General features: G+C 43.1%; 2 protein-coding genes across 3 annotated transcripts; one reads left to right on the top strand and one right to left on the bottom strand.

Annotated features, from left to right (window-relative positions):
* The first annotated feature begins 57 nt into the window (after positions 1 to 57).
* Positions 58 to 8361, top strand: prozb (protein Z, vitamin K-dependent plasma glycoprotein b). Its single transcript, XM_084105655.1, has 8 exons — positions 58 to 373; positions 1258 to 1421; positions 3105 to 3129; positions 3298 to 3411; positions 4228 to 4359; positions 4446 to 4510; positions 4604 to 4721; positions 6406 to 8361. Exons 1-8 carry the CDS (start codon positions 298 to 300, stop codon positions 6900 to 6902), a joined length of 1191 nt encoding a protein of 396 aa, XP_083961781.1. The 5' UTR covers positions 58 to 297; the 3' UTR covers positions 6903 to 8361.
* Positions 8359 to 14337, bottom strand: pcid2 (PCI domain containing 2). Of its 2 annotated transcripts, none has more exons than XM_084105653.1 (15): positions 14249 to 14337; positions 13848 to 13912; positions 13677 to 13766; positions 13373 to 13446; positions 13233 to 13298; positions 13083 to 13124; positions 12743 to 12797; positions 12546 to 12649; positions 11867 to 11942; positions 11482 to 11623; positions 9593 to 9693; positions 9199 to 9272; positions 8894 to 9019; positions 8682 to 8805; positions 8359 to 8559 (listed from the first exon to the last, which is right to left on the bottom strand). In XM_084105653.1, the coding sequence occupies exons 2-15, from the start codon at positions 13881 to 13883 to the stop codon at positions 8470 to 8472; spliced, it is 1200 nt and encodes a 399-aa protein (XP_083961779.1). In that variant the 5' UTR covers positions 13884 to 13912; positions 14249 to 14337; the 3' UTR covers positions 8359 to 8469. The 2 variants fall into 2 exon arrangements, with proteins under 2 accessions (XP_083961779.1, XP_083961780.1); XM_084105654.1 differs by having other exon boundaries at positions 14263 to 14333.
* Positions 14338 to 14835: the final 498 nt, after the last annotated feature.

Below are 14835 nucleotides of genomic sequence, written 5' to 3'. Positions count from 1 at the left end.
CATGTTGACAGACTAGAGTCCAGACACACACCGCTGAGCACACACAAACAATCATCGCAACTTTGCCTTTTACCATACACACATGAAAGACTCGCTCGTTTAACAGAGTTTAATCACAGAGAGCTGAAAGCTTTAATGCGCTGACCTCAACATCACATCATTTTCTGTTAATGCTTCACGTATCCCGAGGAAGAGGCTTTCAGGATAGTTATTGACTGTATTGACTGTGGGCGGAGCTACAGATGAGCTGATGATCCGTGACTGACAGGTGTCAGGAGCTTCTTCTGATTGATCGTGATGGAATCCCTGATATGCCGTCTGCTGTTCTTCACGCTGATCATTCATCATGTGTCGTCGAGGGATCAACGCACGGGTGAGAGAGTCCAGCTAACCTAACAACGTTTTGCTAATGTTCATAATAAGTTATGAAAAAGTATCAAACTCGTCCAGGTTTTAAAAACTTTTTTTTCCTGCTTATGCAAACATTAAGGAAACTTTTCATTTGATAATTTGGCAAACATTATGAGAATTTTACTTTCGAATGTTCTGAAACGAGTAGTAACATTTAAAAAACATTAAATAAACGTCCAACTAAAACATTTCAGAAAAACGTATAAATAATATTTTTGTGCAAACGTTTTGAGAACATTATTGAAGACCAGATAACTTTGAGCGAACGTTCATTATTAGCTGGAATAACGTTTGTTCTGAGAACGTTCCCATGTTACTCTCGATCCTTGTTTTGCTGAATTAAAGAGTTAGATTGGGACACTCACTGGTCGTGTTGTTCCTCAAACCACTGATCAGAATGACTTCAGGATGTGAATTTGTCAAAGATGCGTCACTGATTTCTTCACGGCATCCCAGCGAACAGGGAGCGTTCTGTCAAGTTCTTGAAGTTACAAACAAACGCTCCTCCAGTAGCGTTAACAGAACGTTTGTTCAAAGTTATCTGGTCTTTAATAGTGTTCTGAAAATGTTAGCACATTATTTATCGTTTATGGAACTTTTTTCTGAAACATGCAAGTTGGGCGTTCATTAACGTTTTTTAAATGTTACTACTAAATGTTACAAAAGTAACTTTGTTCTTAGAACACATCTGGGGTGCGTTTCCCAACTGTGGTCGCAAGTTCCGTCGTTACCAATAGAGTTCAATGGAAATTGCGATCATAGTTGGCCAACGATGCTTTTGGGAAACGCGCCCCTTGTTAGCTGGGATGATGTTTGTGGTCATGATGAGTCGGGCGTGTGTTTCAGTGTTTCAGTCTCACCGGCGGGCGAATTCGCTGCTCCTGCGCTCCAGACGGGCTAATGCGTTTCTGCTGGAGGAGATCCTGCAGGGGAATCTGGAGCGCGAGTGTATCGAGGAGAAATGCAGTAAAGAAGAGGCCCGGGAATACTTTGAGGACGACCGGAAGACAGTACGACATCTGATGATCACCACACACCAATAACCGCGTTTCCAATACCCTTCAAATTGCGCAAATTGAAATTGCGATTTGAAAATACGCCCAATGGAAACACGTACATTTCGGAAAGACTCTCAAATATCGCAAAAACACTCGCATTTCGCAAAACTGCAATGGAAATTTTTTTTGCGCATTTAAAGGTCACATGGTGTACGTAACATTCAATCGCTCTTTAAAGATGGCGCCGTATGCAGAAGATGAGACAGTTCTTCATTAAACTCATTAAAGACAAGTAAATTACGCGAATACTGGATTCTAAACCACTAAGAAATGCCACAATCAAGATCTTGAAGCAGAAATGAGGGAGAAACACCCAGAAACTCCTCATACGAGCCGCTCTCAGTATAAGAGTCTGTCCTTGCCATTAAAGCTTGTATAACACGACGTCTCCTTACATTAATAATAATAGCTAGTGCGGTGGCTGTGATATACATGACTTCTTATCGCGTGAGGAAAAAAATGACCTTTTAGTCGCATATAACATAGGTTAATTGAAACGTCGTCATTTCACAATAGTTTTTTATCGACATTTAGAAAATCTTGCAAAAGTTTTGTGTAAATCTGCAATGGAAACGCGGCTACTTATGAGTCGACATACGGAGGGCAGTGGTGACTCCAGGACTTTTATTGTTGGGGGTGCTAATAAAATAATAGTGTAGATAATAAACACCTAAACTGCAGGTATCTAAACAACACGTGGTTTCTTTGTTTAGATACAGCACAGCTTCTAAAAATTTTGTTTGCTAGGGTTAAACGCATACATAACAATTTGATTTAATTTCCCTTTAAAACTATACAATTACAAGGTCACATTGTAAACTGTGAACAGCACATAGAAGTTAGACTTATTTGATCAATTTAACGAACACCTTTACTATCAGCTATCTGAATCAATAACAGGTTTATTGAAGCGTGCTGACTGACAGCACCACCTGCTGGCCGGAACAGGTAATGAGGGCTTTAAACTGCAGTGAGCCGTTCACACAGAACGCGCTTGTGGTTTTATAACGCGATCAAAATATAAAAGAGTTCCTGTGTTTTAAAAGTTAAACATTTTCAAAACGCAGCGCGTGAACCTGAAACAGCAGACGAGGCGAGTAACGTTAGTCTGTTCAATGCGTGATGTTCAAAAACAACCTTTTCTTTACTCCCGTCGCCACTAGTGCGAATAAAGTGCAATAATTATTTTATTTGAGGTTATATGAAAATATCACAGGCTTTGGACAATGAAGCGCTACTCACCAGTGGCAGATTACAGGACGGACTGTTGTTTTCTTCTGATGTGAGAGGGGTCTTATTATTCTGGGATGTCTGAAGTTCGCGCTCTTTTGCTTGAGCGCGGGCTAATAGACTCCTCCCATCAAGACAGTATCCATCACATGAGAAAAAAAATGCTTTTATAAATCGCAATTATTACATGAAAATCGAAATTATGACATACCAATTCATAATTATGACATTAAAATGTAATGATAATTTTCTATGTCATAAATTCCACCTTTCATGTCGAAATTATGACTTAGTACATCATAGGCCTAATTATGTTTTTTTATTTATTCTTTTTTTATAAGTAATTTAACTAAATGCTGCTGAAACAATTTCACTCATTACAACTCTTTTTATTTCCCTGTAAAGAATGAGTTCTGGGCCAAATACTATGGTAAGTGACCTTTAGAAAGTTTAATCATACTTGAATGAAATGAAATTACTATTATATGACAGCTGCCTGCCTGGCCCAACACAAAAAAGTCACTGTTTGTATTTAAATAGGTACATTTTTACAATATATTGTATTGTTCTCTTTTCCTGCCGTTCTTCCCGTTCTCAGACGGGGATCAGTGCAGCTCGTGTCCGTGTAAACACAGCGGAGTGTGTAAGGACGGGATCGGCGGCTACACCTGCACCTGCTCCGACATGTACATCGGCTCCGACTGTCAAACCGGTGAACGAGATCATTTACACGAGTGAAAAGGGGCTTTCGCACCGGAGGAACCTTTTCATGGTTCCTAGAACTATTGGCGGAAGTTCCTGGTGTTTGGCGTGTTCGCACCGCAGGAACTAGGAACGATTTTAGTTCTAAGAAATCCTTTTTGGAGGAACTAATTTACTCCAACTTCAGAGTCAGTCTAAACCAGCGCTACAGGAACTATCCGTGACATTAGTGTTCGCTGATTGGCTGAACGCACGCAAAACACCAACGCCCGCCATTTTTAAAAAGTACACACACAGATTATAGCCTATATATTTACTCCAGAAACTAACTCTACGAACATGTAAACAGTGACAGATGAACCTCTCAATCTTTACGCTGAGGGGAAGACCCAACAAACTTTGAGGGATCAAGAGAAACATGATTATGTGTTTCTGCTCAGCAACACTGGACATCAACACACACATACGCTAATAACTCTTCATCACTGTCTGTGTATAACAGTTCTATATAATGATGTATTAGACAGGACTGTCAGACAGATCGTACACTAATGAACAGGAGGATGTGAGCACTGTGAGCTCTGGCGTTCTCAGCGCCGTCACAATAAAAGTCTCAACAACAAGCGTGTCTCACGTCACTTCAGAGTTCCTGCTAGCGGTGCGAACGCAACCAGGAAAACGTTCCTGTGGGAACCATTAGTTCTCTGGGAATTCCTAGAACTAAGTTCCTAGAACTACCCGGTGCGAAAGCCCCTAAAGTGATGCTAGTGAACATGTGATGGACACATTCAGTGTGTGTCAGATGCTTCATGATGATGTTTTGCAGATAAGTCCCAGTGTCCGGCTGCCGGGCCGTTAGCATGCGAGCACTTCTGCAAACCCATGGCTGACGCATATCGATGCTTCTGCGCGCGCGGATTCACTCTTCACAGCAACGGCAGGAGCTGCTCGCCAAACGGTACCGCTGTCTTCTCATTGGCTGTGTTGCTGTGGCTCATTTGCATAGTGTGGAACATGTGACACTGACCTCCTCCATATTCTCAGTTCAGAACCCGTGTGGAACGACGAAGACGTCCAGCTTCTGTCCTGATGGAAGATGCCTGTGGGAGGTGAGAATCGACCGTGTTACCCAGCATCCCTAGCGCAGGACACCATACTCAGCCAATCAGAAGAGCACTTGATGATGATGATGATGTGTGCAGGTGCGGTTCATGAACGGCAGCGGTGATGTCATCTGTCACGGTGTGGTTGTGGGCCGTAAGTCAGTGCTGACGTCAGCCGTGTGTATGTCAGCGCTGCCAGAGCGCAACGTCTCTCTCGGTGAGCACTAACCAACCGTTCCATAAAAACATAAGAATTGTGACTTTAAAGGTGACATATTATGCCCCTTTTCACAAGATGTAATGTAAATATATGGTGTCCCCAGATGTGTCTGTGAAATTTCAGTGTGTATCCCTTTAAATGCAAATGAGCTGCTGCTCCGCCTCTGTTCAGAAGAGGGCGGAGCCTTTACACAAGCTTCAGATTCTTCGGCAATAACAAAACAGGCCAATCTCACTCATCCAGAATCCCAGAATCACCAGTAGCGAGTGCAGCCTTGCTCTATGCCAGTGGCGTAACTTTGTTTTAAGAAGTGGGTGGGACAGGTGTGTGTGTGTGTGTGTGTGTGTGTGTGTGTGTGTGTGGGGGTGGGGGGTGGGGGGGTGGGGGTGGGTATTGTAAACAATACAATGCTAAATCAGATGTTATGAACAAGTACAATATGTGTACAATAATAGTTTTCGGAAAAAATAACATTACAATGTCCAGAAATCAATTTCAAAAGTACATTGAGTTTAATTTGTTGTTAAATGAGATCTACTATTTAAATTGTGAGTGCCGAGATTTGACACATGCATAAATTCATAGATAGATGATTGGGTACTTTAATGGTCTAGTGGCAGAACTTTTGCCAAGCGTGTCAGAGGTTCTGAGTTATAATCCGCACTCATATAGTTTTTTTTCTTTTTCTCATCAAAACCGAATATGTTCATCAGTGGTTGTATATCAGGCAGGGACACGTTTGTGTGCATTTTGTTTTGAGATTTCACCGGAACAAATAGAAAGTCTCCACAACGGCGTTAAGCGATAGATTGAAGCGCGCGTCCGAGTGAAGACTCGAACCACAACACTGGATCCGCGCCACTGATCGCAGCAAAAAGCTGATGGATGATGGATAGATGCACTTTTATGATGGATAGATGCACTTTTATGATGGATAGATGCACTTTAATCATGGACAGATGCACTTTTATGATGGATAGATGCACTTTTATGATGGATAGATGCACTTTAATCATGGATAGATGCACTTTTATGATGGATAGATGCACTTTTATGATGGATAGATGCACTTTAATCATGGACAGATGCACTTTTATGATGGATAGATGCACTTTTATGATGGATAGATGCACTTTAATCATGGATAGATGCACTTTTATGATGGATAGATGCACTTTTATGATGGATAGATGCACTTTAATCATGGATAGATGCACTTTTATGATGGATAGATGCAGTTTTATGATGGATAGATGCACTTTAATCATGGATAGATGCACTTTTATGATGGACAGATGCAGTTTTATGATGGATAGATGCACTTTAATCATGGATAGATGCACTTTTATGATGGATAGATGCAGTTTTATGATGGATAGATGCACTTTAATCATGGATAGATGCACTTTTATGATGGATAGATGCAGTTTTATGATGGATAGATGCACTTTAATCATGGATAGATGCACTTTTATGATGGATAGATGCACTTTGATGGACTTCAAAAAATATACGGCCATTCAGTCCCATTATAAAGCTTGGAAGAGTCAGGACATTTTTCTGGTTGTATTCATCTGAAAGAAGATTGTCATATACACCTAGGATGACTTGAGGGTGAGTAAATCATGGGCTAATTTTAATTTTTACTACCCCTTTAAGTGCCTGTGCTCTTGCCTTCCAGTGGTCCGGGACTCGAGCTCAGCGCTGGTTGTCTCCAGCTGGACGCCTCACAAGCGTTACTCGTCCGGTCCGGAGAACGATCTGGCGTTCCTGGAGCTGAAGGAACCGCTTCCAGAACACATGTCCATCGTCCCGCTCTGCCTGCCGGAGAAAGACTTCAGCGAGAACATCCTGATGAGGGCGGGCCGAGGGGGCGTGGTCATGGGCGGAGCCAGATACGCTTACCTCTCATTGGACGACTGTCGGGACGCTCTCAACCTCACGTTCTTAATGACCAACAAGATGTTCTGCATGGAGAGACAGGAGTCTGAAAGCAAACGGATGAAGTGTGAGGCGAAGTCCGGGAGTCCCGTGGCGACAGTGGAGGGGAAGACGGCGTTCCTGACGGGACTTTCTCTGTCAGTCGGAGGCTGTGATAAAGGACTCGTGTTCACCAAACTGTCCCGATACTTGCACTGGCTCCGGCCGCTGCTGCACGCATCCGAGAAAGAACAATGATGATGAAGATGATGAAGAAACGACACCAATAACCTGAGCAGTGTTGTGTGCAACTCATTACAAGTAACTTGAGTTACGTAATCAGATTACTTTTTTCGGTAACACTTTATCTTACAGTGTCCTTGTTACATGTGTTACATGTACTTGCCATAGTAATAACAGTAAATTATGCATAATTACATGCAACAAATCCTAATACTACCCTAAACCCTATAGTAAGTACATGTAGTTGCTTAATATTACTCGCTACTTACAATTAAATTACACTGTAACAATCACAATAAAGTGTAACCCTTTTTAAGTAACTAGTAAATGCATTACTTTTAAATTTACAGCAACATATCTGAGTAAATTTTTCAAATAAGTAACGCAAGTTACTTTTTCACATTTATTGACTGACAGCGCTCTTGTCCCCATGTTGAGAAATCGAAGTGCAGAGGCGTGTGTGTGTGAACATGATGGTTACTGTTGTTCTAGACTAAATGTGAGCACTTTCTCGTCTCACTTACACAAAAACAAGATTCAGTATTCCTTAAAATTATGGAATGCAAAATCAGAATAATACACAAACCTTCAATAATTAAATATGTTAAATAACACAAATATTTTTATGCATTTAATCTCACTTCATTGACCAATGTCCTTGCTTCTGACCTTCGATGATTCAGTTAAACCAAAAGCAAAAATGACTTTTTTGTTTTTATTGGTGAAGTGTTAAACTTTCTTCTCCTGAATCTATTCTTGCGTTATCCAGAACAGCAGCTGAAAGGTTTGGTCTTAAAAAGTAACTAAGTAACGCAATTAGTTACTTTTTAAGGGAGTAACGCAATGTTGTAATGCATTACTTTTCAAAGTAACTTTCCCCAACACTGAACCTAAGAAACTCGTGTGTGATATTGTGCAAGTAACCCCTCCCTCAACTTCTGATCAGCATAACGTCAAATTATAGAATTATGCATTTACAGCTAGTCAGTTTTATGATCCGAGTCACTGGTAGTTTGATTCCTGAAGAGTAAAACACTGCAACATTGAACTGTATGTTTGAGTGACATGTCAACTTCTGACTCAGCCAATCACATGTGGTGTTAGGGGCGGGGCTATCTGACTGACTGACCAATGATGGGCCTTTAAATGAAGTATTTATACATCATCATAGTATTTGTTTTTAGTGATCTAGACAAAAATATCGTATTACCGTCATGAGAATCACTACTGAACATGAGAAATACAAAAGAAAACATTGATTATTGAAGTACGTTGCACAAGAAAATACAATTTCAGTCTTTCTACTAAACATCACGTTTAATTCCATGTGTTACTTACAGTTTCTTTGTAATTATTTGACTAACTTGTTTCACAGTAAATCCTACACCAGTTTTCCCAGTATAGAGGCTTTAGTCATGAGACATCAGGGTTAAGTATATTTGTCATGAGAATGTCACAATAAAAAAATAAGTACAAAACACTGTGACGTTTATTTGACAATCAATAAAAATACAAGGTCAAACACAGAATGAGAATGATACTGAGGAACGGTGGGTAACAGATGCATTCTGGGAGCTGATGTTCAGGACACGCTGGAGAGTGGAGGGAACGGGTTCTGCTTGCTGACGACCAGCTTCTGGTGCTGATGGGAAATATAACCCTTGATGTGTCCCTGAGACAGAGAGAACACACACAATATTAACAGCTAGAACCTTCAGAACCGCTTCACTGAGATAAAGCGCAAATCAAAGAGTAAAACAAAACGTTGTGTCAGCAGGAAGTGATGCGTCTCACCATGTAAATGAGGTTGGCCAGAATGCACTGCACTTCATCGATGTCCACGTCCTCCACCTTCATCATCCTCAGAGAAACCAGGAACGCATCCAGAGGAAGCTGATGAGTCCTCAGTAGATGATACCTGCACACACACATTTAAATCAGTGTGTGTGTGTGTGTGTGATGGGAAGGTTTAGGGGTCGGGTGTGTGTGTGTGTGTGTTCACTCACACTTTCTTAAAGAGGTTCCTGTATGTGATGATCTTCAGCTTCTCGAGGATGAGGAAGATCCCGCAGCGGATGAAGAAGGTCTCGTGTTTCACCAGCGCTTCATTGAGCAGCAAGAGGTTCCCCTCTCTGACACACACACACACACACACACACACACACACACACACACACACAAGCAGAAGATGAGGATTGACAGCAGCGTGTGTGTGTGTTACCTCACAGCCTTGGTGACGTCAGCGAACTGCATGAGGTCGTACTTCTTCAGCAACTGTGTGTGTGTGTGTATGCGTGTGTGTGTGTGTTACCTCACAGCCTTGGTGACGTCAGCGAACTGCATGAGGTCGTACTTCTTCAGCAGCTGATGTGAGGGCATGTGACCCTGACAGACAAACACAAGCTGTGAACATTCTTGGTTAAATTAAATGTTAGTCATCAAAAATTCTGTCTAATTCATTGAAATCATAAAATGTACATAATTTTAAATAAAATTAACATAACTTATTGAAAGTTTAACAAAGATTTAATTTTAGGTCCTTATGAAATATTTTATTTTTCCCAAATTCTGAATTTATAATTTAAGTTGATTCAGTCTGCAGCCCTGCTTTTGATTCATAAATAATTTGCCAAATTGAGTGAGATTCTGAGTTATACAGTAAACTGTGTTTCTATGACTGGATAGTGTGTGTGTGTGTGTCGTACCAGCAGCATCTTGACGGGCAGAAGGTAAATCAGGATCAGCCTCTTGTTCCTCTGACAGGAGCGATGGCAGTGTGTGAAGGAGAAGGATAGACACTCCTCAGCTGGACACACAGACACACACACAATGAGCTCCACAGATCAACAGCAGCGCTCTAACACACACACACACACACATACACTGAGCTACACAGCTCACACTCGCTTGCACTCACTCTCGCACTCACCACTCACACTCCCTCTCACTCTCGCACTCTCCACTCACACTCACCACTCCCTCTCGTGCTCACACTCACCACTCCCTCTCGTGCTCACACTCACACTCACCACTCCCTCTCGTGCTCACACTCACCACTCACCACTCCCTCTCGTGCTCACACTCACCACTCCCTCTCGTGCTCACACTCACCACTCCCTCTCGTGCTCACACTCACCACTCCCTCTCGTGCTCACACTCACACTCACCACTCCCTCTCGTGCTCACACTCACCACTCACCACTCCCTCTCGTGCTCACACTCACCACTCCCTCTCGTGCTCACACTCACCACTCCCTCTCGTGCTCACACTCACCACTCCCTCTCGTGCTCACACTCACCACTCCCTCTCGTGCTCACACTCACCACTCCCTCTCGTGCTCACACTAACCACTCCCTCTCGTGCTCACACTCACCACTCCCTCTCGTGCTCACACTCACCACTCCCTCTCGTGCTCACACTCACCACTCACACTCACCACTCACCACTCCCTCTCGCGCTCACACTCACCACTCCCTCTCGTGCTCACACTCACCACTCACACTCACCACTCCCTCTCGCGCTCACACTCACCACTCCCTCTCGTGCTCACACTCACCACTCACACTCACCACTCCCTCTCGCGCTCACACTCACCACTCCCTCTCGTGCTCACACTCACCACTCACACCTCACCACTCACACTCTCACTCTCACTCTCACTCTCACACTCACTCTCACACTCACACTCACTCTCACACTCACTCTCACACTCACCACTCCCTCTCGTGCTCACACTCACCACTCACACTCACCCTCTCACTCTCGCGCTCACTCTCGCGCTCACTCTCGCGCTCACTCTCGCGCTCACTCTCGCGCTCACTCTCGCGCTCACTCTCGCGCTCACTCTCGCGCTCACTCTCGCGCTCACTCTCGCGCTCACCACTCACTCTCACTCTCACCACTCGCGCTCACACTCGCGCTCGCGCTCACGCTCGCGCTCACGCTCGCGCTCACGCTCGCGCTCACGCTCGCTCTCACGCTCGCTCTCACGCTCGCTCTCACGCTCGCTCTCACCACTCGCTCTCACCACTCGCGCTCACACTCGCGCTCACACTCGAGCTCACACTCGCGCTCACACTCACTCTCACTCACACTCACTCTCACTCACACTCACTCTCACCACGCTCACTCACGCTCACTCAAGCTCACGCTCACGCTCACTCTCACGCTCGCTCTCACCACTCGCTCTCACGCTCGCGCTCACGCTCGCGCTCACGCTCACTCTCACGCTCACGCTCACTCTCACTCACGCTCACTCTCACCACGCTCACTCAAGCTCACGCTCACTCTCACGCTCACTCTCACGCTCACTCTCACGCTCACTCTCACGCTCACTCTCACTCTCACTCTCACGCTCACTCTCACGCTCACTCTCACGCTCACTCTCACGCTCACGCTCACGCTCACGCTCACTCTCACGCTCACTCTCACGCTCACGCTCACTCTCACGCTCACTCTCACGCTCACTCTCACGCTCACTCTCACGCGCTCACTCTCACGCTCTCACTCTCGTGCTCACTCTCGCGCTCACTCTCTCTCTCACACTCACTCTCACTCTCACACTCACACTCTCTCGCACACTCACACTCACACCTGGTTTGAAGTCGCTGTCGAACATGGCCTTCCTGCCCACGTAGTATCTGTAAGTGACGCGCTGGGCGGTAGTGTACTCGTCCTTCATGCTGGAGCTCTCGATGGCGCGGATCAGAGGCTTACACAGGTGCAGCTTATTGATCTGAATAATATCAGAATAAATATATGTTAATATTAGTTAATAAAAACACAACTGATCATTGTTAGTTCAGGTCTATTAAATTATATTAACAGAGACAAGTTTTGATTTCAATAATGTATTAGTAAATGTTGAGATTTACATTATCTATAATGAATAAATGCTGTAGAAGTATTTTTCATTAGTTCATGTTAAACTTTATTGTAAAGTGTTACCAGAATATTACTAAAAACTCTGGACTCTTACTTTGAAATAGATTTTGAAGAGCTGATTGATCAGAAACAACATTCCCCATCTCTTCGAGTCATCGATCCCAGTGCGACTGAAACAAACACAAGCACACGTCACATGCCTTTAGTTCTACAGTACTTCTATAGTATAGTATATCTACAGTACTTCTATAGTATAGTTTAGTATAGTATATCTACAGTACTTCTATAGTATAGTTTAGTATAGTATATCTACAGTACTTCTATAGTATAGTTTAGTATTTATGCAGTGCTCTATACAGTTCAGATTGATTCAATGCAACAGCTGATTGACAACAAGTGTGAAAGTTCACTCAGTTTGTTTTATGCAACACAAACATGTTGTTTTGATACCGTGTATAAATAAGTGGTAGAAACTAATTATTTTTTATCGTTTAGCATTCAATTATACCCAACTGTTCAAAAGTTGTTGTTTTTCTCCAAAAAGTTAAACTTTTATTCATCAAGGACTCATCAAAATTGACAGTAAATTATTAATAATGCTCTGTCATGAAAACTCATCTGGCATGGTAATGGATACGACAATATTGATGTGTTTGATCTAGGCGGAATAGATCTGCTGCTGCTGTTATAATATTAATACTGTAATATACTTTCATAATTCTTTTGTCCTGTTAAGGCTACTTCTGTAATGTTTTATTAATGTAATAACTCACTTGTCGTTGGCACAGACTCTGAAGCAGCTCATCAACTGATCCGCTGCTTTCTCCAGCATGTCTCCAACATTCCCCTTCCCCTTCACCTGCAGCTGCTGCTCCGCCTACACACACACACACACACACACACACACGCGCACACGTGCCGTGAGATGCTGCATCTGTTGCAGATCCACTGATGAATGAGTTCCACTCACATTATTGGCAAATATCCTGAGGTCGAGGGTCACGGCAAACATGATTGGCAGAGCCCTGAAAGCACAGCAATCATCAGAGACTGTCACTGTGTTTATGGTCTGACCCAGAACTGCGACATTCACATTTCTAAAAAAATAAATTTTAGTACGGAAAAAAACTTTGCAAATGGATTAAGAGGATAAAAATACACATTTTCTTTTTTTTAATTAAATAAAAAAAATTTTTTTTGCACATATAACCATTTAAATTAAATTACAGCACCTTGTGCGTTCCGGGTCAGTTTTGACCCGGGTATCAACTCTATTTGTTCTTAACACAATTCCATAAGCCGCGTCTCACCAGTTCTCCTCTTTATGAGCCTGAAACGCCCGCAGAAATGATGTTCAGCTGCGTTAAGGTCACACACACCAAACACTCTCCACACACACACACACACACACACACACGAGTGCACTGCATTACACTAGAAGATCCCAAGTAAAAGGATATTGAACCACCACCGTCTGGCATTTGTAGGCCTCCACAAAGTCATGATTGGACACAGCGAACGTGCACCTGCAGAGGAAGAGACGAGACGCCTGTGAGTGTGAACACACACACACACACACACACACGATGAAGAATCGCACCTGAGGTGAGCGGCCACCATCTCGTCGTACGGCGGCTCCAGCAGCTGCTGACACTTCTCCTCCGGACTGGACAGCTGTGACACACACACACACACACATTAGTAATCATGCATCTGTGAGCTTCACACACACACACACACACACGCACACGCACACACACACACACACTCTCTCTCTCTCTCTCACACACACACACACTCTCTCTCTCTCTCTCTCTCTCTCTCTCTCTCTCACACACTCTCTCTCTCACACACACACTCTCTCTCTCTCTCTCTCTCTCTCTCTCTCACACACACACACTCACCTGCAGGCGAGGGTTGGCCACATGCGGGTGTTTGAAGGACAGCATCTCTGCACAGAACGGCCCGTCTCTGTTGTCTATGGCCTCCAGAACCTTCCAGAACACACACACACACACACATTATAGCAGAAGAGGAGCTCCAGTGACCCTTCACACGGCTGTGCACGGACTCACCTGCTGCAGGTACTGATTGAGTGTGATGTGCGCCATCCTGACCTCTGACCTCTGACCCAGTGCAGCTGAAACAAGAACACACACACACACACACTCACTCAGTGTTTATAATGTCGCCCAGTGACACATTCAGCAGAAATGCTGCTGTCTACAGTAAAACACACTCTCAGAACACGAAGGCCATCCAGTGCGCAGTGAAGTCCAGAAGTGAAGTGTGCAGTGAGGTGTGTAGTATGCGCTGTGAAAACACTAGTATGTGAGACACCTTCGATCTAGCGCAGCTGCTAATCCATTCACTCATTTATAGATTATTCGAGACGCGTTATTACGTGTATATATGCGTTATAAACATCATATTATATAAGCGACTTAATTGAAATAACTATTTTTTATTTATTTACCCAAATCAACTCACATCCCTTTGCGCGCGTGCTTGGCTTCACTGCAGAGCCCGCTGACGTCACGCCAGCACTTCCTGTTTACACCAGTGAACACGCAGTTTTGGAGTCCATTCTGCACTTTCCACAAATGGAAATATTAATAAACTACCTCAGTTTAAGCAACATTAAAGATCGGGTATTTCTCGATTTAACTGGCATGTCGAATTGTGGTTTATCATAACACGATTCTGCTATTTAATTAAAAGGTTTAGCTGAAGAAAACATATGAAGACTAACTACTACGTGTTAAAGTTTGTCAACAATAACAATATTTCAGTCAGTTGAGCTTGTTATTATGACGTAAAAAGTCGAAATTGTGACTTAAAAGTCATAATTATATGAGACAAAAGTTTAAATTATGACATACTAAGTCATACTTATAAAATAAAAGTTTTTAAATTTTTTTAAAAAGTCATGAAATAAAAACAATGGAAACGATCACATAGTAAGTCATACATATAATCAAAAAGGTCGAGATAAAAAGTCGAAATCATGACATAAAAGTCCAACTTATGACGTAAAGTCATGGTCTTGAGTTTTATTTTTTA

This window comes from Abramis brama (genome assembly GCF_963993115.1).
Source record: "Abramis brama genome assembly, chromosome: 2".
NCBI classification, from domain to species: Eukaryota; Metazoa; Chordata; class Actinopteri; order Cypriniformes; family Leuciscidae; genus Abramis; species Abramis brama.
Note: the sequence above shows the minus strand (reverse complement) of the source record. Positions and strands in the feature narration are given on the sequence as shown.

Excerpts from the sequence above, each read along its gene's own strand:
- prozb (XM_084105655.1), top strand. The coding sequence starts at position 298 with ATGGAATCCCTGATATGCCGTCTGCTGTTCTTCACGCTGATCATTCAT. Across the intron at positions 374-1,257 it reads GTCGAGGGATCAACGCACGG|TGTTTCAGTCTCACCGGCGG; the intron begins GTGAGAGAGTCC and ends CGTGTGTTTCAG. Across the intron at positions 4,722-6,405 it reads AGAGCGCAACGTCTCTCTCG|TGGTCCGGGACTCGAGCTCA; the intron begins GTGAGCACTAAC and ends CTTGCCTTCCAG.
- pcid2 (XM_084105653.1), bottom strand. The coding sequence starts at position 13,883 with ATGGCGCACATCACACTCAATCAGTACCTGCAGCAG. Across the intron at positions 9,273-9,592 it reads TGCCCGTCAAGATGCTGCTG|GGTCACATGCCCTCACATCA; the intron begins GTACGACACACA and ends TTTGTCTGTCAG. Across the intron at positions 8,806-8,893 it reads AGGAACCTCTTTAAGAAAGT|GTATCATCTACTGAGGACTC; the intron begins GTGAGTGAACAC and ends GTGTGTGTGCAG.